We start from the raw sequence: 27,355 nt of genomic DNA, 5'->3' as shown, positions 1-27,355 counted from the left end.
TACCAGATAATACTGACTAAACAAATTTTAAATCTAATGTTCAACAGGGACAACCAACTTATTTCCAAAGAAAATGTATGAATGTAACTTGCTTTGTCCTTGCATGGCCAGGAAAACAACAGTAATTATACCAAAGGTGCTCATACACCTAGTGCCAGCTTACGAGCTACCATGTATATGTTACTTAGTGGGTGATTATTTTTTTATGTATAGCCTGTAATTTGGTCAACACATTACTCATTAGTGACCACTCAATTAAAGCAATTTCGGTTAAGTGTCTTGCCCAAGGACACATATACACAGGCCTTGATCCTACCCACAAGCCTTAAACCAATTCAACCACTTTGCCACAAAGCTGATCATGGTATGGCAGAAAATTTTAATATAAAAACCTAAAAGGAAAAAAAGTGCTGAGTCATCATATTATGTAGCTATGTTCAATCAAAAGTCTATGTTTTACTTTTTTATATTTTCACAAAAAAGAAGCAATCATACCAAATCCGAATTAAAATAGAAATAGTGAATGTTAAGTAAAACTTTATCCTACGACAAATTCCATGCATTGTTGTATGGGAATTTTTTTACTTAGAGGTTGGATTTGTGGTTTTGAAATGCATTTCTTTCAAATGCTGTTTTGTTTAGTAGGGTGCTGGAACAGTTATAAAAGAATTTGGATCATTTATCCTTTGAAATGGTAATAAATAAATTCAACAGGAAAAAAACATATTATATTATATGTAGGGATGCACATTACAGAATTTCGAATCCGTGAGATTCGAATCCTTTTGTATTCGAATCTAATTACGGGATTCGGTATTCTGTTTAATGACGTCATTACACGTTATCTCATATACTATATTAACAATTTTTGAATATTATTAATTTTGAAAAAAAATATTTTTGTGTTTGTGGGACTTTCAAGAGTAAACGTTTCGTAACGTCTTTTCATAGCCTGCTATACGTTTTATGTCGCAAAAACTACTCAATAGTACAATTTTTGATCATTTTACAGCTCATGTTCCAACAAGGCGGGTATGAAAGGGTCAATAAACTGACTTTTGTGGGTAAATTTTTTTTTTCCTATAAATATAAAAAGATTCGAAATTCTAGATTCGGAATTCTAGATTCGAATTAAAGTATTCTAGGATATCCTAGAATACCTAATTATTCTGTAATGTGCATTCCTAATTATATGTATTAACATTATTTGTGTTCAGTTGTTTTCTTTTGTTTTTGAATGAAACTCTTTTTGTCGGTCGGGATTCTCATAATCAATTGTGGAAGCGAACCTTGGTAAAAGTATATTGCATTAAATATGGTAAATAAATCAATGCAACTTACTTACCTTCACATGGCAGAGCAACCAGTTACCACACCCCTACCAGTTACCACATATGTTACTTTATGGGCGTATACTTTTTGGGAGTATTTATTTAATTTTTAATGTATGACTGAAGATTTAAGCATCACATAAGCCATAAGGGACCACTGGGTTGGAGCAATTGCCATTAGGTGTACTACCTAAGGACACATGCACAGAGAGTATATACACTTACAAAGATAACAGCAGGAAGCTTAGACATTATAACCTCTCGGCTAGAGACAGGCATGATGACAACTTTACCAGATGTCGGTAAAAACTATTGTAACCAATAACTACCTTAACATTTTCATGTAGTCGGCGTAATTCATAGAATCAGAGTTAACAAACAGTGGGTGTCGTCCAACAAAAAAAGAGGTAAAAATGCTTGGGTTGGCTGGCATTTTGCATTCAGAAGGCTTGAACTTCAACCTAATAACAATTATACTTTTACTTTAACCAATGTAGCAAAGATAAGTGAATAAAAAAGTATGCATATAGCGAGTAAAAACGACTGTTATAGGACTTTAATTAGTCAGTATATCTGACACACAAACAACCAGCCATTTATATTTAATCATATCTAGGTAAGACTTGTAATGGTAGATCAATTAAGCACATATTGCACCAATTGTCCAGTGATCATTGGCAATTCAAATACAAAAAAAGACTTGGTTTGATTTTAGTATAGATAAATAACCTTAAGTACAACTGACCTTGTTTCTGTTAACACAAATGGGGAAAGAACATTTGCAGTGTATGTATCAGTTTCTTGCTTGTAATACAATTCATTTACATATCTTTTTCCAAATTGATACAATCCAAGCGGGTTAAGAATCACAAAAACTAAAATGTTAAAACCCAAGAAACATGTCTGAGTGATAAACCAATAAGATTATTGTTTTACAAAACAAACACCATACGTACGGCTAGTAAAGAGCCAGAGGTAAGTTTGAGTAGAATTGGTGAAGCTCCTGCAACAGCTGCACTTAAGATATAGAAAGATCCCAACGTCCCTGGAATATTCAAAGAAAGAAGCATGTAGCAGTCCTAAGTAAAAGACGGACTTTAGGAAATGATTTTCTTTTGATTTGTACCATATTCATTGAAAGGTAAAAAATTAACGAATTTATGTTTCTCCGCACCAATTTGTTTGAATATAAATGTGTTGATAGTCAAAACAGATTAGTTAATTTTCGTATACAACAATTTTTATTAACGTTGTTAATCCTCAGGATTTAGAGCTATAGACTTCATTTTGCATTGCTTAGAAAAGAGCATGTTTATCTACTTACATTTAATCCTGTTTCTGTCCTGCCCTACATATAACAGTTCTCCCATATCCTTCGCACCTGCGCCCTTATTTGTATTTTTAGGGAAGTTGGTAAAATTTCTCCGTATTTCTTGTCCCGAAATGCTCTCATTTTGTGTTCTTGTGTGTATATTAGACCTACAAATCGTATTCTTCGGTGTTCTACAAAGTTTTATCCACGTGTTAAGTGGATAAAACTTCGCTTTGGTGTGAACAGCAACATACATAATTTTGTTCACTGTTGACATATTCGTAACTTGAAACATGTGTTGTGACGTCATTGTTGTCGTTTTATTCATTTTCAGTTAGATTGGATGAGAATAGGGTGGAGCCACGAAATCTTCGGAAACGTTTTTCTCGGTACAATTTTCATTTTCTTTTTCACTTTTTTGGTATTTATTTAAAATATATGACTGAACAACTTAATTCCAAAAATGTTTTTTTATGTGTTCAATCGTGTGGCCAACGTGTGAATGTGAACAAACAGCGGTGTTATGAATGGGGCGTTCTTCGAAACCAAGGCGACACAGGTTTGTTACAGTAAGGTTCCTTTGACTAGTACATTCACCTCTCCGTTAGTATACGATATGTTCGATATATAATTCTGATAATTAAACAAATGGTGTTCCAATTGTTAAGTGTTATTATGTATTGCTATGTTGCTGTATGCTGTATCGTCATGAATGAAATTGATGGTACAGAAAATAGGTTACTAAAGATAAAGTTATGAGTCATGACGTATTGACCAACTACTACCCTACGAATATTTCTTTGAGCCAATCTTAAATTTGTTAATAATTGTCAATTTAGATAAAAACTAGTCATAAACATGAAAGCTTGGAACCGTTTCTTTTATCGTAATCCAAAGGGGTCAATAGATGCAGACAGGCAATGGAAATTACAAAACGAATTAGTTGAAAGAAACCCAATTTATAAGATGGTTGATTTTTCTGGGGGTGGAAGCTTGCTTGAAGAATATAAAGAAAAAGCAAAAGATGAACCTGATGATGAAAAAATAAATCGTATAAAAGAATATTTTGAAACCAAGATTAAGCCGGAATATCTTTTGGGTGGATGCGAAGTTATAACAGAGAAGGTTTATCAGGATTGGCATAATAGACAAAGTCACAGAAATAAACTATATTTGGAAGCTAAAGAAAAGGATACTGACATAGAAATAACACATTATGAAGCAGACAAACTTTCAATTGCAAGCTTAGCAACCGTTATTAAACCTTTCAATGAACATATGGTGGCATGGAAGCTAGATAAAAGGGGAGCAGTTGGTGAAACGCCTATGCATCTTTTGTTTTTAAACAACACGGAGAACCATACCAACATTGCAAGAGTTTTGCTGGAACAATGTCCAGAACTGGCAAAAGATATTTATGAAGGGGAATACTACTATGGTGAGTCTTGTTTGCATTTGGCAATCATTCAACAAAATGTTGTAGGTGTAAAAATCCTACTAAACACAAATAATGTTAATGTCCATGAGCGTGCTAGGGGAAAATTTTTTCTCCCTGTTGACATTAAGCGAGGCGATGTAAAACTTCGAAAACATAAATATGAGGGATTTGCTTACTATGGTGAGTATCCTTTATCATTTGCAGCCAGTGTTGGAAATCATGAAATTTATGATTTGCTTATTGATCATGGTAGTGATCCTACCTTGACCGATCGATTTGGTAATAATGTCCTTCATATGACTGTCATACACAATCAACCAGGAATGTATTATTATGTTTTAAAGCACTCAAAACGAAGTCCAGACCCGAATGCTAAAAATAAAGAAAACTTAACTCCTCTTGCACTCGCTTCTTTCCTTGGAAAACAACATATGTTTGAAAAGATTCTCGAAATTTCTGCAAAGCAGTATTGGTCATACAATACTGTCACATGCTCTGTATACCCTTTGCGTTCTTTGGATTCAATCGGTGAGAATGGTGAAACAGATTGGGATTCTGCTTTAATGAAGACAATCAGAGGAACCAAAGACAATCATCTTGACATGATCTCCAACAATGTGGTGCATCGACTTTTAAATGAAAAATGGGAGAAATTCGGACGTAATAAGTTCTACAGACTGCTGGCAGCATTTCTGTTACACATTTTGTTTCTTACGATTGCAGTCTATCTTCGACCAAATTTAGCAAGTGATCTAAGGCATGGGAGCAGTAGCGGTGATATTGCACGATATGTTTTTGAATCCTTAGTCATTTCTATATCACTGTTCGTATTATACTTTGCTGTGAAAGAAGTGTACCTTGAACACATATCTGGATACCTCACCAACATAGCCACCATCCCTTCCAGGCTTATCTACACAATCGGTTGTTTGTTAATTCTGCTGTGCATTCCAATGCGATTTACTGAGCTATATGCTGTGGAGGATTGGTTACTTGTGTTTGCTGTGCCAGGTATTTGGTCCTACTTGCTATTCTTTTTACGTAACAGCTCATTGACCGGTCCATTTATCACCATGATCTATAAAATGTTGGCTACAGACATGGCAAGATTTGGTGTTATTTATATTATAATTTTAACCACTTCAAGTGTAGCATTCTTTTACCAATTTACGGGTCAAAATGTTTTTGCATTTTTAACTGAAAGTGGAACATTTATGACCCTAATTCAAATGAGCTTTGGTGAATTCAGTTATGATGATGTTCTAAATGGCAAATACCAAGCGATATCAATTATTTTGTTCATTATATTCATGTTGTTGGTGCATGTTTTACTATTAAGTATGCTTATTGCCATGATGACCAGAACATATGAAAAAATATATAAAAAGGCAGAAAAAGTTTGGCGTAAACAGTGGGCTTCCATGGTGATCATCATGGAACGTTCACATCACAATGATGAAAAACTAAAGTTTCAAGAACAATATATGGTAAACTTCTCAGCGGAAAGAGTAACTAGCCAAGGGGAGGCGGGAGCAGCTAGATCTAGTTCTAATTTGAAGGACCGAGCATTAATGGTTGTTCAAAACCAAGTCACTTCTGAAAGTCAAAGGAAACATGCTGTACAAGCAAGTTGGAAGAAATTTGGTCGGAAAATTATACGCGATGGCTCACCTGAAAAACATTCTTCCCCGTCACCAATGATCAATGTACGTGGGTTTGATGGAATGGTAAATCTTATGTCCAATGCTTCAAAAATTCAAAAGGATGAAGAAAATTCAATTTTTGATGACATTTCTCACACTATTCTTTCAGTATCTAGACCAACGTCATCACTTTCACAAAGTGCTCAGGATTACACTGTGTAAACTTAAATTTTTTATTACTATTTTTCATTCACGTTTGCACTTTCTTTTTACATCAACATTTGCACTTTTTTGAGCTTTATATGATTATAAGTAGATGCACACGTATAGTTATACTTATAAAGCAAAAATATTTTATGCAGGGTATTTTTTAATTGTATCTTTTTTTGTAGATTTACTTGTATCTTGTTTGTATGTATGGTCACACCTAAAATGTTGTACTGACTAGTGAGTTTGTAGTTAGCTGTTACTCAATCAATATTTCTGTGCCCACTGTTATAGATGAACCATTTTAATTAAAGCTTTGATAATTTTTATTATACCGTTTCCTGTATTAAAAATGTATAACAATCAGCAGGTTGCTTCTATGAAATCAATCAAACTATTAATTTAAAATGTTGTACACTTGGAACTTGTATTGTGACTGTGAGCCCTTTAACAGTGATTGATTAATAAGTATTTATTTTCACTGATGGCACAGTGATAAGTGCACCTGCCTATGGCCCGAAATCTTCTTGAGGCTTATCGCTGTTACCTATGTGGCCTTGGGCAAAACCCCATTGGTCAAAAATTGCTTTCTAAATGGTTAGCTAAAGTTACATTACAGGGTAACGCGTAAATGGGCAGGTCTATGAAATGGAAGATTCGTGTTATATTGACTGACGTTTTTTCCACCGTGCGAAAAAAAAGCAAGTTACATTCATTTTAGTTTTACCCAGTATTATGCCTATTTGCAACAAACATTTTTAATCAAAGACTGTCCTAAAATTTTTGGTACATCGCAATTTGATTTAAATATTGTATTGTTTTTAGAAGTCAAATAGGATGGGTGCAATAACAAAGTATGCTGTTCTAGTATTGTTAGTGCTGCAAACAACATGTATGGTGTTAACATTGCGTTACACACGAACGGTGGTGATTGATGGTCCGCGATATTTGTCAAGCACTGTGGTGTTGCTAGCTGAGTTTGTGAAGTTAATGTCATGTTTATTCATCATATATTATCAATGCAGTAAGTATATTTTCTGTCACATTATTTTAGTTCTAGTTTTAATGAAAGCGTTTATTTAGCAATGGTTTTACAACAACTAGTATTACCAGCCTTAACACACTGTATATGTCATGTTTTTTTAGAATTTGACCCTCGAAAGTTCATGAATGAATTAAAAGTTGGATTATTAAATAAACCATTGGAAACAATAAAAACAGCAGTGCCTTCTGGAATTTACTCTTTTCAAAACAATCTTTTATTTATTGCATTAAACTACTTGGATGCACCAACTTACCAGGTAAGCATTTTAATTAGATTCAAAAAGTAATAAACCATTAGGATATCTGTTGTTGTCATAATCCTGTTCAATATTTTACTTTGCAGGTCACGTATCAGTTAAAAATACTAATGACTGCCTTATTCTCGTCTTTATTATTGCGTAAGCAACTATCAAGAAATCAATGGTTTGCACTTGTTATGTTGATGACTGGTGTTGCTTTAGTTCAGGTAACTATTATCAAATCTTTAACTGCGCCCAACATTTAAAAAGTTTCTTTCCATTTGCAGTATCCCGCAGGTTCCACTGCCGTTGAGAATACTTCATCTATTCAAGATAGAATGTATGGTGTTGGTGTATTACTTGTAGCTTGTGCTAGCAGTGGATTCGCAGGAGTATACTTTGAACTTTTGCTGAAAAGTTCTAACATTTCACTGTGGATACGAAATTTGCAAATGGGTACGTGCTTTATTGTAAAAAAATTAAAAATAAGCGTTTAAATCCTGGTACAGTTGTTAGCAGACCTGCCTCTGACCCAGGTTATAGGTTCAAGGCTCGTCACTGCTACGGATGGTAAATTTCACCCTGCGGTAACTAATCAAACGGGTTATCCAAAATGTCAGCCATACAGAAAAAACAATCACCCACAAAGTTACATTGGTGGTAACTCGTAAGCAGCCACGTGTGTATGTAACAGAACATTTGTGTTATATAATGACTGTAGTTTATGGCCTCACAAGGATAGAGCAAGTTCATCCCTGATTTAATTTGTTTTGCATTCATCCCTGATTTAATTTGTTATGTGTGAGTATACTTGTTAATTCAATCTGTTTTTTTTTCAAGCAATGTTTGGAGTAATATTTTCCAGCATAACAGTTCTGTTTACAAACCTAAAGGAAATTCAAAAGGATGGTTTTTTTCAAGGCTACTCTATAGCTGTAGGGACAGTCTTACTGTTGCAGGTAACAAACCCAGTGCAAATTATAATAACAAATTAGGTTTACAGATTGTTTCAGTTATGTGACATTTTTACTGTCCTTTTTAAATTGTACATTGATGTTGGACTTATATTTTTCAGGCTTATGGGGGTATATTAGTGGCTTGTGTTGTTCAATATACAGATAATATCATCAAAGGATTTGCCACCTCATTGTCAATCATTGTGTCAACTATTGTTTCATATCTCGTATTTAATGATGTGCAGCCAACTAAGTAAGTTTATATATACACTATTGCTGCCACTGTTGGGCAAAATATTAATCTATAATCAAGCACACATACATACATTGCAACTCGTAAGCTGGCATGAGGTGTATGAAACAGACCACTTGTGTTATAACGACTGTTACGAGACGACCCCGGAAGGGAGCAAGTTACATTTATTCATAATAATATATAATACTGTTATTTGTTAATATATGTACTATTAATATAATAGGCTAAGGGTAGATCAGTGTCTTGACCATCATAAGATTTATGTTGTTATGTTTTAGGTTGTTTCTTGCTGGAACTATGATTGTAATTGCAGCAACATTTGTGTATGGTCTTCGCTCCACAAAACCATCTAGTACTAAATTAACTGAAAAGGATAGTTGATCAAACCGTAAAAAAAGCTACTACTTGGTCTCTACTTAAAGGGGCCTGCATACCGAAGAAAAATTGTATAATGGATAGTCATAGAAATGCCCAAGTGTGATTTAAAACCCTAAAGGCACTACCAAAGTTTTAAAAAACAAAACATCTCTGAAAAAATCATGTGAAAAAACCCACCTGATTAAAAAACTTCAGTTCTACCACAATGTATGGGATTTCCCATGAGAAAAGTGTCAACTTTAAACCCCATTAAACTACTAAAAAAAATTCAAATTTTATTCCAGATTAGATATTAATGCTTCTTGTTTGTGAATATGGAAAATATAAAATAAATATAAAATATATATATATATATAGACTAGACTTTATTAACACCGCACTTTTTCCAAATTAAAGTCTTTTTTTAAAAATACAGCAGGTACTAGTGAGACATGATGAAGGTTTTCAAATAAAAAATATTTGTAAAATTTAGTTAATCGTTTTTTCAGAAGCTATTTCGTAGAAACTTTGTTGCTACCTTTAGATCACATTTGAGCATTTGTATTAATGCACAAATTCTGATTTTACTTTGGTATGCCTTCAATGCTTAATAAGTTTTTAATGAGTAACATCATTTTTATTTTCTAAATCCACATTGACTAGACCAAATCTATAGGATGTATTTTAAACAAACAAAAACTTGTTGTAATTTTTGTGTTTCTCGTCACCTCATTCACTTGTGCAATTAATGGACATGTATGTCTTATATTATGGCGCTGTAACTTGTAGCACAGAAACAAAAATGACAACATTGCTGCTTTTTTCTTATGTTATTTGTTCAATATTTGTGTTATTGTGTGCATGGAAACACTTACAATAAACTGAGGTTGATAAACGGCATAATAATTGTAACATCACTTTAATTTTTCTCAAGCATTGCAACACCTAGAGTAATACCAGCTGTAAACATTGTTAAACTGAACGTTGCAAAGTTTACAAACGTTGCAAATTGAGCTGGTACATTGTTAATCAGAGAAAACCCTGTTGATATGTGCAATATAAGCCACATGCACATAAAAATTACCATCGCTGCCATTGCCCCTGCTTTTATGAAATCTCCTTTTTTGTATTTTGCTGACCAGTGTCCATAAATTCCTAAAAATGGGATAGTTAGTGTACAAAGATCCGAAAATTTACTAGTACTTCTGTTTTAAACTTACCGAAAAATGCACCAACGATTAAGTAAGTGATTATGTTAAAGGTCAACTCTTCATAATAGCGGCGATCAGATATTTTTACCCAGTTTCTAAATATTTCCACCCTGCCATCAAGAATGCAAGATACAAGCAGAAGAACAAGCACAAATTCAAAGTAAGTAAATTGACTCGCACCTCGATTTTCATTTGTTGCAACATCTACAACAATGTAGCTTACTGGAGACTTTTTTCGTTTCATGTTTGGACGGAAATGTACACTATTCACAAAATATATATTTATGGTAAATTGGTATGTAATTATGACGTCACAAATTAAGTCCAGAAAGTTTAACAATGGGAATTGTTTGTCATCATGCATTAGGCCCGCGTTTAGTTAAAGGAATGTGGTTGTTGGTAAGAAAATAACGACTATATGGCTCGCAAGAATGTGGCAAAAACCTCACGTTTTAAAAGATCAGAAGATGTTTCTGTAAGAGATGACAAGAAACAAATGAAACAGCCTATTGGAGGAAGAGATGTGCTTTACGGAATAGCTATTTTATCGCGCATTTACTACAGCTTATATTGGGCGAACGGCGATGTTACGGAGTTCGGGGTCACACCATCTTCGTGGATGGCACTTTCAACATTGGCCATAATGGCAGTACCAGGTTTGTGATATTATTAAGTTGATGCGGACACTCGTACGACACCTGTGCTAATAAAAAAATGTTTTTCAGGAGTTTCTGCCTTCGTTGTTGCAAATGCAAGACCCCATCACGTCTACAAAGTGTTATTTTGGAATTTTATTACTTGTGTTGTGCTTGCTACGTTGTGGCTCTTTGTAATTTTTGTTGAAGCAACATTTCTTTCACAGTCAGCATATGAAAATGATTCGACACCACCAATGAAGCTGGGTCTATACCCGCAATACAGCCTTATTTCAAGTGCTACATTTGGAATTACACTATTTTTAGCAAGTTCGCGGTACAGCCCTTAAGTAAAAAACAATAAATTTTGTTTTGTCGATTTGGTTCTCATTGTTAAAGATGGCCGGGGTAGCATTTTATCCCACCTGCAAATTAATAGAAAAATCAGGTCGAACAACCCATTATTACCTGAAAGGCGAATTAGCCACCATTTTGTGTTCATAACTGCGTAAATGTCCATTGCGGCGGTGCTTTAAGCACAAATTAAATGATACAGTTTATCCAAGTTTAACTTTATGTAAGGAGATTAAATGTCCGGTGTTGCAGAAATCTGGTTTCCCTAGGAAACTGGTTCCCACAGGCTACTAGTACTTATAACTTATTTAATGTTAAGTCTAGAACTCTGGTTTCAAATAAAAGTTGCAGTTAAATGCCACCTATTTTGTACATTTCTTTTCCAGATCTTCTTCTTGATGCTGTATTTGACTTAAATTAGACATTATCCCGTATGACCAGCAGTGACCCCCACTGTTAGAAAAGGGACGACAAAACCTACATTTTCACGAAAATAAATCGAACTATCCAAAAACATGTGTATAGATATCCAAGTAACCTTTGTTCGAAACCAGATTTATAGATTTATATTAAAATGTTCCGTGCCGCGCAGCAGCCGATTGAAAACAGATTTCCGCTCGTTAGCTCGTCTGCCTCTCATCTGTGCTGTAACTCATAGGTTGTGGCTTCAACTCTCTGTCTTAAAGTTTCATCTGCACCGTGATGCTCGAATCCTCCTAACGTTGTAGTTGGGTGCCAGGTATCATTTAATACATTTGTCAGTACGAGGTACGCACTTGGACACACAACGGCGGAAGTTAAACTACCTGGTGTTTTGAACTTTTGTGTCTTTGACTTCTAGTAACCAGGGTGGCCGGCTGTTTTTTTTACAAGTTTCCAGGTGCCATTTTAAAAAATTGTATATTCATGACGAACCTTTGCACTTTCAACGTTATTTTTTGGTTTGTGGAAAACATTTCTTTCATTCAAAACGAAGTAACATGCTTTGCAAGTGTATTGATAGCTTATAGAACACTCTCCGAACATTAGTTATGTACAACAAAGAACATATTGTAAGCGTCAACCCGGTATTCAAGAATTTATTATTTTACGATTGCTTAAACCAGGCAGTGCACCGACCTTGACTTTAGCCTACAGATAAATTTCAAGCACAGTGAAGCAACTGCTAACATAACTTAGGAACTTTCTAGAACTTAACATCCACTAAATATTGTACAAACAAATTCTAAAATCAAAAATAAATGTTAAATTGGCAACTGCAACACTACAAGATGAATCAACTAACAAGAAAATAATGATTTAAGCCCGGGTATATTACTTCATAACATCATCCTACTCGATCTTCACAACTCTCATTGTGTTAGTGAACCCAGACCCAGGTTGCCACCCAGTCACAACAATAACAAAATCTCCACTTTTCATGAACTTTCTTTGCTTTCCAACCTCCACAGCAAACTGGACTCTAGCATCAACATCATCAGACCACGGTGAGATCACTGGTTTCTAATATTTGTACACAGATAGAAAATTATTAAATTTGTAAAACATAATTTCAGTTCCATACTAACTCTAACAGATAGTCAGGTTTGAAAATTAATGATGTCACTAGTGTGAACTTTGATTCTTGGGCAAGACTTTAATCTGAACAATTATTCTTAAATTCATGAACATATGATTTGAATTAAGTCAAGAGGTGCAAGATAGGGAACGTGAGAATTAAGATGTGCAGAAATGAATTGAAAAACTCTTTTACAAAAATGAAATTATACAACAAGGCCTAAACCTCTATTAGGAATATAAACGTGATAATCATTCACTAAGATTGCTAATGCATTTTAAAATAAAACGTCTAACCTGGAAAAGTATTGGGAAGCATCCTCTCCATAGATGAACTTGTCTGGCAGTTTGTTCAAATCTTGTTACAGTTAAGATTGGTGCACGTGGTCGATAGCTTGAAACAAGCGCAGCAGATTGACCAGATCGAGTCAAAACGATTATGCCAGCTATGGGATAAATTAAAATTCAATTTAAGGCATGTTACTCCTGTATAATACAGTTCACTAAGAACGCTAGTTTTGCATTTTTAAAATATAGCCTAATTAGTCTATTTTTTAAAAAATAATTAGTTTATTAACTTAGTTAATTACCAGCCTGGCACTTGAAAGATGCTTCAACCACAGCACTAGCAATTGCTTCGGTTGGATCCGTAGCAAAAGGTCGTGACATACGCAATTCCTCAAACACCTGGTAACAGTTGCTGGGTTTCAATATTATCTACAAATGCTTGGAAGATAATATTGTTTACAAAGTGAGACGGCATATTATGATGAAAACATTTGATTCTAACGTTTAATTTATAACAAGGTCTACTACGAACTGTATGTATAATTTCCGTTGCGGCCGACTAGTAGTACTTGTTGTATTCTGTTATAATGCAACGAGAATCCTTCACCACGTAAGTGCTAGATCAGAGGCACATTTATACAGCATAAAAATTATTATGTGTGGAACTTGCATTCTTGTGGAAAATAGCAGCTTCAGCTTCTCTTGCAATCTGATGTTGCATCTTCACACATTCCAGAGGATAGCTGCCTGAAAAGTAAGAATAAGCAAGCTGTTTACATGTAAGACAATTTTACCAAAAAACTGGTACACCCGGAATAAAAAGTAAACAATAGTCCTGATTAAGACGTAACATTGATTTTAATAAATCGGACCTCACATTTTTTATAACGTAGTATTGGTTGCAAATTACAATACCAGTAGAACACCATGTGAAGAATTGCACCTGCGATATGCCACAGTGGTTAACACACCGGCCTATAACCCTAAGTTTATGGTTTAAAGGCTCATGGCAGCTATCATTGTGGGTACATGTGTCCCTAAGTATAACACTAATGGAATTTGCCAGTAGTACAGAAACAATAATCAAGCACAAGTTTCATAAGTGGTAACTTGTAAGGGGGCACAAGGTCTATAAAACAACATCCCTGTTATATCAACTGTTAGTTTCATGCCACAAAAGGATAAAACAAGTTATATTTAATTCACAAAAAAACCTTTCGCGGTCTCTCCACTAAGCATGACACAGTCGGAACCATCCAGCACAGCGTTTGCAACATCTGATGCCTCAGCTCTTGTTGGTCTTGGTTTAGTGATCATGCTTTCTAACATTTGTGTCGCACAGATTACCGGTTTGCCCTTCAGGTTGCATTTTCCGATCAACATTTTTTGAGCGATGAACACCTATGAATTCATGATAACTTACTAATGTAGCTTTCTTTACCCTCGCGCAGCCTAAAATGACAGACGTTATAATATGGGTGCTCTGTTACATATCGCCCACAACGGTAGCCTTGAACGTACAAACTCTGGGTTAGAGGCAGGTGCGCTAACAACTGTGCCACAGCACCATACCCAGTATTAAAACAACATACGTGAGAATTTTACCATTTTGAGTACAATCATGTTTGCAGTCAATATATTAAAAATATACATTTGTTCCAATAATAGTGGCATATAAAATACTGTTTTATAATACAAAGGTCAATAAACTTTACTTTTTCTGCTGGAATTTCAATTCCCATATCACCTCTGGCAACCATGATACCATCACTGGCTTCGATGATCTCATCAATCTTCATTACACCTTCATGATTTTCAATCTTGGAAATAATCTACAAACCAGAGTTTATTAAAAATTGGTTCTTTTTTTGTCCATGTATGAACTAACAAGCAGTAATTTATTATGTTAAGAACTCCAAATTAAATTTACAGGTTGTGTATCTACTCAACTTTTGTTCACATTAGAAAGTAAAGTAACTTAATAACAATTAAACATAAAGAATTTGTTTTTTTGTCCGCTAGTTGTATCAACCACCTTTCTTTCTTTCAATTAATGTAAATATGTTTTGTCCATAGGAAATATTCATATATCCTATTCTTTTCGTTAAAGTAATTTTTAATCTTTGCTACTGCAATCTAAGAGACAAACAAAAGTTATTATAATAATAATGTTATAAATAATTACTTTAATATTTTTTCCATCTTCACCAAGAACATCCCTTACAGCTTTCACATCATCAGCTTTTCGAATGAAGGAAGCAAACACCATATCAACACCTTGTTCCACTCCAAAACGTAAGTCTCCTCTGCAAAAGATGTTCAAATATCTTTGACATTATTGAAACATTTAGTGGGGTAACTTTTGGATGATTGTTTAATATATCCCTCCACATGTGAGGTAATCAACTGACAACATCTGTCTTTGAACCCGAAACTCTCTAGTTACAAGGCATGTGGTCTTTAACCACAGTGCCGTACGGACAGAATATATCAATTAAGAGACAATTATATTATTATTACATTTTGGTGCATTTAACCTTTCGGTTTTTTAAGACAATTATATAGTATATATAGTATATATAGTATATACGTTAGTTATTGTTATGGTAGTGAAATTATTTAGATATTCACACCTAATGTAAAACAAATCTCAACACAATAGGAACTACCCAGACAAGATATCAGTTTACAAATAGATATATACTACAATACTACACCATGATACGTGATACCTTTGTAAGATCATCAGGTATAAAATGAACTCGGTAAGGTCATATAAAAGGCACTTACTTGTCCTTCTCAGATACAGCGGGCAAATCCACTTCAATCCCAGGTAAATTAATCCCCTTCTTAGAACCGAGCAAACCTCCATTTTCAATTTCACAAATGCAATAGTCTGTACCTTTTTCTTTCACCAACAAAGAAATCAAACCGTCATCAACAAAAATCTGCGAAATTAACACTTTTTTGTTGGCGACCAAATCAAAATGAATTAGCACATATTAGTATGATTGTGGCAGGAGTCAGGACCGTTGCATTTTAACAAATTTCTTTGGTTAAATTGACCTTATTTTCTATAAATGTGTTTTACTGTTTACTATTAATTTTCTACAATATAGACAAAAGTGGATTAGGCCACCCAACTAATAGACGATAGACCTACCCATAAACGTTAAGCAAATGCTAATATATGCATTCTTGTGGTATAGAACATTTGCAAATTAAATCATAGCCCATTAATTATTTACAAATTCTACAACAAAGAAACTGGTCGATCATTACCTAGAGCCAACAATATTGCATGTAACATATACAAACATTTGCACAGTACATACATATTATAATAATAAGTAAACATACTTTACAATAAGTAACAACCGCAAGCATTACAACAATGTGGGTTTGATTTATTCACACAGTAATATACTCACACGATTTCCAATATTAATAACTTTGTTAAGATTCTTGTAATCAACATAAATACAAGAAGCATCTCCTTTCTCAAAGTTTTCCTCATCCAGTGAAAGTTTAATTGTGTTTCCTTTCACTAATTCCACATCTGCGCTACCACCACCCTTCAACAAACCAGTCCGGATTTCAGGCCCTAGAAATTATTTAAATTTATTAAACATATATATATAAATATATATTAGCCCATTTCATATGTCTGTATGTTATGTAAACTTATTGACAAATTTTCATAGCAAAATCGTAATAGCGTAGGTAACAACCTTTTGAAAATGTTTCTTCATGTTTCAGGAAGTAAAATTACAATACATAGCCAATATAATATATATAATTACTATTAGTTTAATTAGGAAAATTTCACACAAAAAAAACAACAAAGAACATGCAAATATTTCATGAACATTAAACTGTAAATTAGCTTTTCCTAATTCATTAGAACAAGCAGAATCAAAGCTCAATATTTTGTGACCAAGTTTCACCAAAGACCCTTTTTAAGGCCAAGTTCACAAAAGCTGAAAAGTATTAAAAATAAATAAAAGTTCAGGAAGTTCAGCCGAATTCAACATATATAACTACAGCAAATCCCTATTATTTATAATTACAAATTATATCATATAAATAACACCACTGGAACTCGCCTTTGGTATCAAGAGCAATTCCAATTGGTCTGTAGTAAACCGGGTTAGATTTGAAACTTTCAGCAGCCGCTCGTACATTTGCAATGGTTTGTCCATGGTACTCGTGTGTGCCATGTGAAAAGTTCATTCGAGCAATGTTCATTCCACATATGATCATGTTCTTTAATGTTTCCACTTTGTTTGATGCAGGTCCTGCAGGAATTATTAAAAACCAAATTATTAATCTTTAACAGATTGCAGTCAAAATCAATATTTTCCTGAAAATCAATAAAAGCTATTTCACCTAAAATAATGCACATCACTTTACCTATATTACTACTTTAAACAAACAAACATTTTAATCAAACTTACCGATGGTGCAAACAATAGAAGTATTTCTGCATGTTGAAGGTTCACTGTCGATGTTCAACTCACAGGAGTGCTGAAGTAAAGTAACTGCTGTCTGGGATTGCCCTTGTTGCTGCTGGTTTTGGTAGAATGCATCAGTGTTCGAAGACATGTTTAAACCACAGGATCTGCTGGTACTAAACTTAAAAATATACTTAAAAAATAAACACAAATTAAATTTAGACATACTGATATATTTTGCTTGATGCATAGGTATTTACATATTACATTTATGCAGCTGTAAACTTGACCTGTCATTGTCAATAAAACCTTTCACTTGTTAGTTTTGAATGAGTCTGTTATAAAGTCTACATTAATCTGGTCACTCGGTTCTATTTACCAAAGAAGGAAGGTAATAACAACAGGCGTTGTGCTGTCAACACATGCCCGGATTATAAGAAATAGTTCAGCACCTATTAGGAGGTGCGGACAGTAGAACAATTCATAGTGATGATTACTGTTAAATATGCGCCGCAACATTACTTAAGGTATGATGCTGATATTTGCACGGAAAACTCAGCTCCTAACTGATTTTTTAATTAATGCTTGGGCGATACCACGAAGTTCCTATTCTTTTGCTATACATTCGGCATCCGTTAGGGTGAAGCATCCTGTACCTCTTGTTTTACGACCAAGCACTGCAACATCCTATCTGCTGGTTTGATAGATTGACCTTGCTGCTATATGACGTCAAATCTGCGCTAAACAGCGACGCCTATGGTTTCTCTAGTTTAGAATAACAACCGCTAGGTAGTATTTTTTTCATGAAGGTGGGTAAACTTTTTGGCTATGAAAATATGTTAATCGGTTCCGATTTAAACATAAAATATTCGAAGACCCAATATGCTAAAGTACATATTCAAACACTCACCTACCATTCTTCACGTTTATTAAGACAAAAAACAAACACCAAAACAAAAATTCTGCGGTCTTATTTTGTGCCTCTAAATTTGTTTCTTGTTTAGAAAAGATAAAAATAAACACTTTAGGCAGAAACATAAAATAAGTTAAAAATAAAACAAGAAAAGTTGTTTATTGTGCATTTCAACAATCTGTAAAGTAGATCAATCATTATAAGGAATTCGGTAAATAAAATAAACTTCCTATCGTACTTTTAATGTCATCTACGGAACCTTAGCTTGTTGATACTTTTTAACGTCTTTGCCATCATGGGTGCAACACGCGGTGCTGAAAAACCAAGTACAATTTGCTGTTAACCTGTTAACCCAGGTTAACTTCCGAGTATCGAAACTTTTAATCATTTCATATCTAAATTTCTACTTTATAACACTTTGTATGAAACTTAAAATATAGGTCATTGGTAAAATGCAAACAAAAAAACAAAAAGTTAATTATACCTTGTCGTTTAGCTCTCAGTGAATCTTGGTTATCAACTTGTGCGGCAGTTATTGCTCCAACAGGAACTGACATACGAATGTCTCGGACATCTTGCTTGATGGAATTTAAAGTTCCTAAAATATAGACAAAAATATATTTTTTAAATATAGAATACTTGACCTTGTAAAATAAAACAGGTCGATACAAGCATGTAAAGGTGTAAAACACCCAAAATTCAACAAATGTTAAAAGTTAATAAAATCGCAAAAACCATACTTGCAGTTCAGTTTAAAATTTTAAAAACAGTTGGTATAGTGTATAAAGTTTGTACCACCTTTGTTTGAGGTGGAAGGATATTGAAAATTCTTTTTTCCAGCAGTTCCGTATTTCAGTTGAGCTTTTATTACATTTCTTGGTGCTTTTGCTTCTCCCATTGCAACATAAGCCAACTTGGTTCGTTTCTCTGTTTGTGTCTCAAATTTAATTCATACTTAATGCACAAGATGAATAAATATAACTTATTTATCCTTGCATGTTGGAGCAATAGCAGTCGTTTTAAAACTCACAAAAATATAAACTGACATTTAGTAAATCAAACTCCCTACCAAGGGGTTTTGCTTTGATCACTTTCGCTTGAATTGAATGAGTAAGCTTGGTGAGCTTTGCTTCTCTGGCATCATACAACCTCTGTTGAAATTAACTGTTTATAAATAGATAATAAATACTAACACTTTTTCCATGTGTATATTATTTCCTTGTACTTCAACGTAACGTAATAACATGAGACTAAAAAAGGTGTTTCTGCCAGGAGCATGTTTGCCTGCACCCATTCATATTTATTAAAAACAAAGAAGTAAATAATATTTAATAAAATACAGACAATATACCAAATACATTTCCCTCCATGATTCCAGTTCTTGAGGTTTTTGATTTTTAAAATCTTGCATTGCATGTTTTTCCCAAAGTTCGTCAGTATCCTCAAGTAAGTACTGAAAAAAATGTTTATTCAATCTATATTGAGCCTTTGTGGTGGTATTTTCAACTATTAATACAAAAATGTTTGCAATTAACACAGAAATGAAGACTATATTTTATAACTTTATTATGTTCGTTACAAACCAGAAGCATTTATTGCACCAAATCTGAAAACCAAATTACAATTTTTTTACAACAGATTTTTTAACCAGTGATTTCCACCTTTTCAGAAAGTGTTTGCTTTGTAAAACTTAAGTGATACATTGGATCACATTTGAGCATCTCTACTTTTATACAAATTTTGATTTTTTGTTGGTTAAGTCTATGCCTCCTTTTGAGTTGGGTAGTAACTTAACCAGGAAACAACTTTGCAACCTATTGTTTTTGTACATTTTTTCCAATAATCCAAGTTACACATAAATACAATTTCTCTAATGACACATCTTTTAAAATTTATCTACGTAAATAAAAAATTAAAAAACTCAGCCTTCTAGCATTTAAAATAACAAAACTAATGTTGTTTCCAAACAGTAAACAAATATTATTTTGTTGCTAATTTCCCTTGCTTGGTTGCTTTAGTTAATTCAAACTTTTTATCACATTTAAAAATATAAATAAAAATATGGTATATTCACAAATATACTTACAACGTTTGAGTCTTCTAATCGATATAATTGTTCCACATTACAGCGTTTAAGAACTGGCTTTATGATGTCATAAGGAACTCCAATTACATCAAGATCTATAAACGCAACGTTAATGACTCGTCTGCCACACAAATGAAAACCATCCACAATGGTGTGTTTATGGTGCAGCTGTTTGCTTATCATTAGAAAATACTTACAATCAATGTTGTTGCACAGTACGTTCATACACTGATCAAATAACGAGAGCATCTCTGAAAAGTTTAAACAGTTAGTGCAGTGGTTCTTAAACTGGGGGGCGTGTAACACTTGGAAGGGGGGCGCGAAAAAGTATAAAATAAAGTGTTATATGTCTTATTACAGTGGTGTTCAAAAGGCTTAAACACGACGCACGCAAAAGTTAAATTAAATTAGCAAACCTTTAAGTCTGAATGGCTATTATGTCTTAATTATGATGCAATGAATCCCTATTATTTCGTAACAAACAGTCTACCTGGCTAAGAAAAACATGGCAAATATAGGGCTAAACTATGACGCAAACGGAACGGTTATTTGATTTCACTTTTGCATTGATCGCGAAAATGTGTTTTACGCAATAATACAGATACAGTCAACCAAGGGGGCGAGGTTTAAAGCATGTCCAATTTGTCAGGTTTGGCTGCGGTGGATCATGACAGAAATTAATTGAACACCACTGTGATAATTTAACAAAAAGGGGGGGCGCAAGTTTGTTGAGATCTTCATTGGGGGGGCGTGCTTCAAAAAGTTTAAGAACCCCTGAGTTAGTGTGTTTGTTAATTCATATATATCTGTTCAATAAAACTAATACTTTAAATACTCCAGAAACAACAAGAAAATCAATAGTATGAACATGATTTACTTGGAAGATAGGCAGTTTTTGCTCCTGAATAAATCTGCATTCGTTTTGTGTTCCGTTGCGTATGTAGTTCTGCTGCAAGTGCATCAGTCATTTTGTGTAAACTTTTCTCAGAGGTTGGGGAATCAAATGAAGCTCGAGGTAACGGGTGGTAAGTTTGCTGCAACAAGTATTTACAACTTTCATTTAAACTCTTTTAATCAACAAAAATTCATTTGTTTCATTTTATTTTTCATTAAAAAGGTATGGCAGTATTTAGCAAATCTTGTAACTTGTAAAATGTTTTAAGAAACCAGTTCAGCTCAATATATGAACTGTTCCTTCCAGGTTAAGACAGGGACAGTAACCACTTATAATATATAAATCTAAAACATCTCTCATGTTCTGTTCAGGACATCTTCATCAGTTACCCTGATAAAAAGATCTGAATAAGATGTTTAAACATAGATACAAGAAATGAAATGCTAAAAGAGGGGCCAACAGTTTCAAAATTAATTATAACCTGAATTTCCGGTAAATGTAGTTCAACTTTGTTTGATGAAGCCACTTTCTCAGCAACAACCTGCTTTAAATAAATGTAAGGAAACTTTTTTTGAATGTAAGTATAATTAACATTACTGGCTTTGACTTGGCAACTTTTTTCTTCTTTTTTGGTTTTGCAACGTCCATTGTCATAAATGCCTCAAAAGATAAATCTTCACCTAAAAAAGGGTTAATTAAGTGATGTAACGTAACTTACTTATTCATTAGTTGTTTTATCATAAAATAAACCTTTGCATTTTTTTTTCTTATGTTTATGCTCACTGTTCTTAAATTTCTTCGCAGAAGAAGTTTCAGGATCATTTTCTGCTGATTTTCTTTTTGCTGTGGGATAAATAATTTTATAAAAAATTTTGTTAATTTTTAATAAAATATGTTAAAATAATATTTAAATTATTTGAACCTCTTGCCACCTTTCATCCTATATGGCGCTATCCTACCACTGATTACATAAATGTCAGTTGTTCGGTTATTTCGAAAAATATGATCAAAAATTTGGTCGCATTTTGAAAGAAGAAGCAATTTCCCCTTGAAGTTTGTTAACATACTTTTAGGTGTTACCCAGAGTTTGGTCCTGTGTTTTATTCGGCTTTCTTCATTTTTGCGCGGCATAAATGTCACTATAGTTTTGATAGGAGGAATCTCAGCGTGAATTCCACAAGCATGTTTAGTCTTCCCAAAGCCAGTTTAGCCCTAAATACTACATAGAGACAGGTATGTAATACAAACAGTATTAAATAGGAAGCCCCGGCTTTATTTATATTTTTCACAGTTCTGAAGAATTCGTTTTAAGACTTTTGTTAAGTACTCAAACTTGTATTGTGCACTAGTATGGACAGATAGTTTTTTTTTTAAATTGGGATTTAAAAAAAAGTCTTATTTTGCCAATTCTAGACATAAATAACCTGTTTTAACGAGTCTGAACATTATCTGCAATTTTAGTTGAATTAGAAGGTGATTTCTACAAATTATTGGCTGGAATAGCTTTCCTATTAATATCCTTTTAATAAACATGAAGCAGATTACCCTTAAGACATTTCGAAGATGATTTTATAAGATTTTGAATGTTTTTGGTTATTGAATTTGTGTTTATTATAATTTTTTTTTTCGGTAATACCAGCCCACAAGTTAGTAACCTCACCAAACTGAGGCAATTTTGGTCGCACAGCAAAAAGTACCTGGTTTAAAATCGACATATCAAAGGTCTTTATAATATATTTTTTTTATAATGCAGATAATTTTACAATTATTAAAAAGAAAAAACTCCTGGTTAGGTTAAATTTATTAAAAATATGAATTTAAAGATTATTTCATGCTGCACAAACTTTCTAAACAAAGTTTTGGTCTAGCTGCTATGCTTTGCTCTGCAAAATCCAGTTATGTGAGATCTGGTCGAAAGTTAAAACATTTGAAACGAATTACCAGTCAAAGGGTGAAAGGGTTGACATAAATAGTCGGAAAAAGTTATTTTACAAGCGGACAAAAGTTGTAAAAATACAAATTTAAAAGTTGTTATGCTCTGCCAGGATAAATAAGCAACATGTAATCATACAAGTAAAATAAAGTTGTTTTATCTACCTGTATATTTTTCCTTTGTTTTTGAAGTCTTACCATGATTCACATCGGCATCTCTGCTGTTTCTAACCTTTGCATGTTTTTTATAGATATTTGCACTTGGAGTTTCTTCATCATCAGATAAAACTTCATGCTTAATATCAAAACCGTTTGTTTTTGCATTACGAAATTCCATGTGGTCTCCATCAGACTGATCGGATTCTTCTCGCTGCATTTTCTTTTTATTCATCTTAACATTTGGTTTACAAGGATCATATTCATTGTCATCATGATTATCAACATAAAGTGAATTCTCGTAATTTAAAACTTTTTTATTTCCATGAGCATCTGGTTGTGTCACTTTTGTAGCTGGTTTGTACACATTTCGACGGACATCTTTTAATTGTTTTGCTTTTTTCTTGTTCTAAAATATCCAGAAATAAAACACTTAACAGTGCTATTTTTTCATTAATCTTTAATGAAATTATTTTAGATTGCAACTAAACAAAATACTTTGTACTTTTATCCGAATTTCTCAATTTCCCAATATAAAAAAATATTAATTTTTTTTAAGCTTTTTATAGTTATACTAAAAAAAGTTGTATAATAATTTGTTTAACATAAAACATCATCAGCTGCAAATGGATAACAACAAATAAATCTCACTTTCTTCATCTTCCAGTTTTGTGTTGGGTCGTATTCATTATCACCATCTGGTGACGCTTTATAAAATTTCTGTGGCTGAAATAAATTAATCAAATCCCATTTATATCAACCACATTCACTGCAAATATTATCAAGTAAAATGAGTTAATTTAAAAAAAAAAACAAAATGAAACCTAACAAATAAAATTAAGCCAACTGTTAACCACTACTACCTAATAGTTCCCCTTATTCACATACTGGTAAGCTTCTTTTGAATTTTATCTGATTTGAAATGTTAACTTAATATCAGACTTAAGACACCAAAAAACAGTAGTGAGATAGCAGGAGGTGCATGACTTCCTTTACTAGCTTTATGCAACACAACATACTCACCGAAGTAGTTGAATCCATCTCCCAATTCCTGGTTGGATCATATTCTTCTTCTTTATTATCATCACAATATTGATTGTTTTGTTTATAAAGTACTTCCTGATTAGAAGATGTGCTACTTTTCTGAGGAGAATTTGTCAACAGATGCTTCCATTTACCCACGATTTGTCGCGCATAATCCCCAACAACTTCATCTTTTCGAAGAGAATTAACACATCGCCCAACACCAGTTTCCTGCCCAATAAGAAGTAATATAAAAAGCTTCACCATAATTTTCTTAAAAGTACAATATTCCCATTAAAAATATCAGAAATATTTTTTCAACTATTTAGATCGCAGGAGTTTTATAACTAATTAAAAGTTTGTACTTCTTTGTTTCACTAAATGATAATTGCAGAGAAATTTTATAAAAGGTCCCAATTTGGACAAGAATTACAAAAACGGGTCACAACTTACAGTAACTCCAAAAAAAGGATTTGTAATTTGTAAATTTTGATCTGCTAGTTTGAACCCTTGATAACAAAAAACAACTATATATATAATTATAAGTACAACAGTTTTTTTCTATTTCTTTTGCTATTTTACAACAATTAGCAAGTTACCTGAAGCAGTGTGATGTTCATCTTCACTTCATCAAGTTTTTGAAGAGCTCTTTGCAACTAAAAATATATATATATCTAGTTGAATGAAAGAAGTACAGAATTTTAAGAAAGGCACTGGCATTGATTCTCTTGGGGACAAGAGATCACGCCTTCCCGTTGAGGATATCTGTATAGACTGTATTAATGCGTAACAATGCAGTATGAAGATTTGCGCAAAAAAATTTTTTTTCTGTTTTCATGTACACGACATGTATTATCTACATCATTCAAATTTAATGCATTTTTAGGTGCTTGGCAAAAATGAACATAAATATACTTAACTTAGTACTTACTACTTTAGATTCATTTCCAACTGACAGCCTTCCTTTATATTTATTAACATATTCAACCAGGTTAGCCATTCAGGTTTCAGCAAAGAAACTCTAATTTAAAACACAAAATGTTGCTTGTGTACCTTATAAAAGCCATGCTATATTTTAGATAAAGGTTGCCATTAAACTCTTCTTTGCTGTTTTTGTTCTCTTTTACTCTTTTATTCATCTTCGCATTTTTCTTCCGCACAGTTTTGAATCTTTAATTGGCATATAGACGGTGCCAATTTTCGGAAGAAAAATATTTCCTTGTTGGTAATTTTTTGTGTTTTTAATAGCATATCAATGATTTTTACACGCAACTTTGACTTTCACTATTACCACCATAGATGAAATGTCTTTCTTGCGATTAAGGTTATGAAAACAGCCATGAATGAGTTTGATAACAACCTTATACCCTTTTTGCATGGGAAAAGTTAATGCGAATAGCGATCCGCATTAACTCGTCATATGATAACTCGCTAACGGCGTTACTTTGCATGGTCATTCGTTTATGCGTGTATCAACATTGAGTTGTTGGCTTGTTTTAGTACAATATTGTTAAATCTAGTTTATAAAAAAGTTATGATACTTTCTGGTGCTATTACCAACTAAAAACTGTAAAAATAATACCCAAAAAAGATTAGGCTTTTAAAAGTAAACCTGTACTTTCACCATACTTTTCTTTACTCGCATAATGCGAGTAACAACCATCAACCAACCTTCTACAGTAGATGACACGCTTGTAACCTTATGCATGTTAACTTTGGGTGCTAGTGAAAAGTCTTCCCCCCACCTTATTTGCTAACCACTAACTACTAACCCCCAACCCTTTAACCATCAACACCCAACCCCCTAACCTAGGGGTTAGTGGTTAGCAAATAAGGTGGGGGGAGATTCTTCACTAGCACCCATATATTATATATATATTATATATATGGTAATATTAACCATCATGCCACCAGCTACTTTATATATTTGATAAACAAACGTATATGTCATGCTTTCTGCCCATACATTCTATCTATTTTAAGCACTAGTAAAGACTCATCTTTTACGTTACATATTAGACTTGAGGAAACTGTTGGGGTAGTGGTTATGGTTAGGAGTTATTAATAGTGGTTCTAGGGATTAGTGGTTAATGTTTATACGGGTTAGTAGTTACGTTAAGCGGTCAGATAACATAGGGGGAAGATTCTTCACTAGCACCTCCAGCCTACAAATAAACTTAAAATCAAATATATCAAGCAGAAATTCAGAGAAAACACAACGTGACGTAGAAAACAGCTGATAACCATTTCTCCTTACAGTTTCCAGTTTCCACATTCACACTAATTCAACCTAACTACAAGAGAGCAAAGTAGTAAAAATCTGAAGCACATTTGTATGTATATTGTAAGCACAACAAAACACAATTGTACATGTAAATTTAAGGAACAGCCTTGAATACAAACCTGACCTATTGTATAGTAGGGTGGTAGAAGTTGGAACACTTTTAACACAAAGTATCCAAATACGTTGTAAGAATATAGTTTTATAATTCTTTGAATGTTCTTTGTTTACTACCAAATGGGCGTAAATAAAGTTAAAAAGTGTCTTATCTTCCCCCACCCAACTATATATTTAAAAATGTCTGACTTCGCGGCACAGTTTGTTAGCGGGGCGCCTATTCGTCACTGCTACCATTGTGGGCATATGTCATTTTGGGCAAGACACTCAACAGCAAGACACTCAACTGCTCCAATTTTGGGCAAGACACTTAACTGCTCCAACCCAATGATCAATAAACTCGTAAGCTGGCACGAGGTGTAGGAATACCCATGTTATAGTGACTGTCGTTTTCCGGTCACGCGAGTTTATATATATATAGTAGGGTGGGGAAAGATGGAACACCTTTCACATATAATAACCAAACATCCTGATCGTGTTTTAAACAATTAACAGCGGTCTGTGGGAGCTGTGATGATAAAGTTTTATAAAAAAAATTGTTAAATGTTTGTTTACTACCAAATTGGAGGAGAAAATAGATTGAAATGATGTTCCATCTTTCCCCACCCCACTATATAGCAAGTAGAAAATCAGACGTAAGCAAACTATTTTTTGAACTAAAAATAGTTTT

The 27,355-nt window shown here is 33.5% G+C and overlaps 7 protein-coding genes across 13 annotated transcripts; 3 read left to right on the top strand and 4 right to left on the bottom strand.

Moving 5' to 3' along the window:
* Nucleotides 1-359: 359 nt before the first annotated feature.
* On the bottom strand, nt 360-2,986 carry LOC149739442 (transmembrane protein 70 homolog, mitochondrial-like). Of its 3 annotated transcripts, none has more exons than XM_089873227.1 (6): nt 2,656-2,986; nt 2,288-2,376; nt 2,077-2,234; nt 1,661-1,792; nt 1,195-1,289; nt 360-732 (listed from the first exon to the last, which is right to left on the bottom strand). In XM_089873227.1, the coding sequence occupies exons 1-5, from the start codon at nt 2,969-2,971 to the stop codon at nt 1,214-1,216; spliced, it is 771 nt and encodes a 256-aa protein (XP_089729353.1). In that variant the 5' UTR covers nt 2,972-2,986; the 3' UTR covers nt 360-732; nt 1,195-1,213. The 3 variants fall into 3 exon arrangements, with proteins under 3 accessions (XP_089729353.1, XP_089729352.1, XP_089729351.1); XM_089873226.1 differs by having other exon boundaries at nt 360-740; nt 1,198-1,289; XM_089873225.1 differs by having other exon boundaries at nt 360-1,289.
* Nucleotides 2,987-3,065: 79 nt separating this feature from the next.
* LOC149739440 (UDP-N-acetylglucosamine transporter-like) lies at nt 3,066-9,689 on the top strand. 2 transcript variants are annotated; one of them, XM_089873223.1, is made up of 8 exons: nt 3,066-3,202; nt 6,757-6,955; nt 7,078-7,232; nt 7,319-7,441; nt 7,502-7,670; nt 8,055-8,173; nt 8,290-8,423; nt 8,705-9,689. In XM_089873223.1, the coding sequence occupies exons 1-8, from the start codon at nt 3,167-3,169 to the stop codon at nt 8,805-8,807; spliced, it is 1,038 nt and encodes a 345-aa protein (XP_089729349.1). In that variant the 5' UTR covers nt 3,066-3,166; the 3' UTR covers nt 8,808-9,689. The 2 variants fall into 2 exon arrangements, with proteins under 2 accessions (XP_089729349.1, XP_089729350.1); XM_089873224.1 differs by lacking the exon at nt 3,066-3,202 and adding an exon at nt 5,981-6,632.
* On the top strand, nt 3,483-6,297 carry LOC149739441 (transient receptor potential cation channel subfamily V member 5-like). The gene has a single exon (XM_089873210.1). It carries the CDS (start codon nt 3,502-3,504, stop codon nt 5,944-5,946), a length of 2,445 nt encoding a protein of 814 aa, XP_089729336.1. The 5' UTR covers nt 3,483-3,501; the 3' UTR covers nt 5,947-6,297.
* On the bottom strand, nt 9,599-10,358 carry LOC149739439 (uncharacterized). The gene is made up of 2 exons (XM_089873228.1): nt 10,004-10,358; nt 9,599-9,938 (listed from the first exon to the last, which is right to left on the bottom strand). The coding sequence occupies exons 1-2, from the start codon at nt 10,356-10,358 to the stop codon at nt 9,703-9,705; spliced, it is 591 nt and encodes a 196-aa protein (XP_089729354.1). The 3' UTR covers nt 9,599-9,702.
* LOC149739438 (uncharacterized) lies at nt 9,984-11,008 on the top strand. Of its 2 annotated transcripts, XM_089873230.1 has the most exons (3): nt 9,984-10,154; nt 10,454-10,650; nt 10,720-11,008. In XM_089873230.1, the coding sequence occupies exons 1-3, from the start codon at nt 10,117-10,119 to the stop codon at nt 10,977-10,979; spliced, it is 495 nt and encodes a 164-aa protein (XP_089729356.1). In that variant the 5' UTR covers nt 9,984-10,116; the 3' UTR covers nt 10,980-11,008. The 2 variants fall into 2 exon arrangements, with proteins under 2 accessions (XP_089729356.1, XP_089729355.1); XM_089873229.1 differs by lacking the exon at nt 9,984-10,154 and having other exon boundaries at nt 10,413-10,650.
* A 951-nt stretch (nt 11,009-11,959) lies between these two features.
* Nucleotides 11,960-17,523, bottom strand: LOC149739437 (pyruvate kinase PKM-like). Its single transcript, XM_089873215.1, has 11 exons — nt 17,286-17,523; nt 16,935-17,126; nt 16,260-16,432; nt 15,619-15,776; nt 15,014-15,134; nt 14,544-14,660; nt 14,043-14,229; nt 13,499-13,575; nt 13,131-13,227; nt 12,838-12,986; nt 11,960-12,486 (listed from the first exon to the last, which is right to left on the bottom strand). Exons 1-11 carry the CDS (start codon nt 17,506-17,508, stop codon nt 12,316-12,318), a joined length of 1,665 nt encoding a protein of 554 aa, XP_089729341.1. The 5' UTR covers nt 17,509-17,523; the 3' UTR covers nt 11,960-12,315.
* Nucleotides 17,524-18,193: 670 nt separating this feature from the next.
* On the bottom strand, nt 18,194-25,439 carry LOC149739436 (elongin-A-like). 3 transcript variants are annotated; one of them, XM_089873212.1, is made up of 17 exons: nt 25,219-25,439; nt 24,887-24,943; nt 24,288-24,518; nt 23,916-23,990; nt 23,274-23,673; nt 21,927-22,019; nt 21,774-21,856; nt 21,658-21,720; nt 21,159-21,315; nt 20,479-20,532; nt 20,282-20,376; nt 19,547-19,648; nt 19,265-19,346; nt 18,994-19,122; nt 18,680-18,793; nt 18,434-18,509; nt 18,194-18,373 (listed from the first exon to the last, which is right to left on the bottom strand). In XM_089873212.1, exons 1-16 carry the CDS (start codon nt 25,285-25,287, stop codon nt 18,442-18,444), a joined length of 1,872 nt encoding a protein of 623 aa, XP_089729338.1. In that variant the 5' UTR covers nt 25,288-25,439; the 3' UTR covers nt 18,194-18,373; nt 18,434-18,441. The 3 variants fall into 3 exon arrangements, with proteins under 3 accessions (XP_089729338.1, XP_089729337.1, XP_089729339.1); XM_089873211.1 differs by having other exon boundaries at nt 18,194-18,509; XM_089873213.1 differs by having other exon boundaries at nt 18,194-18,509; nt 21,658-21,717.
* Nucleotides 25,440-27,355: the final 1,916 nt, after the last annotated feature.

Source organism: Ciona robusta, chromosome 2, assembly GCF_009617815.1.
Source record: "Ciona robusta chromosome 2, ASM961781v2".
NCBI lineage: Eukaryota > Metazoa > Chordata > Ascidiacea > Phlebobranchia > Cionidae > Ciona > Ciona robusta.
Note: the sequence above shows the minus strand (reverse complement) of the source record. Positions and strands in the feature narration are given on the sequence as shown.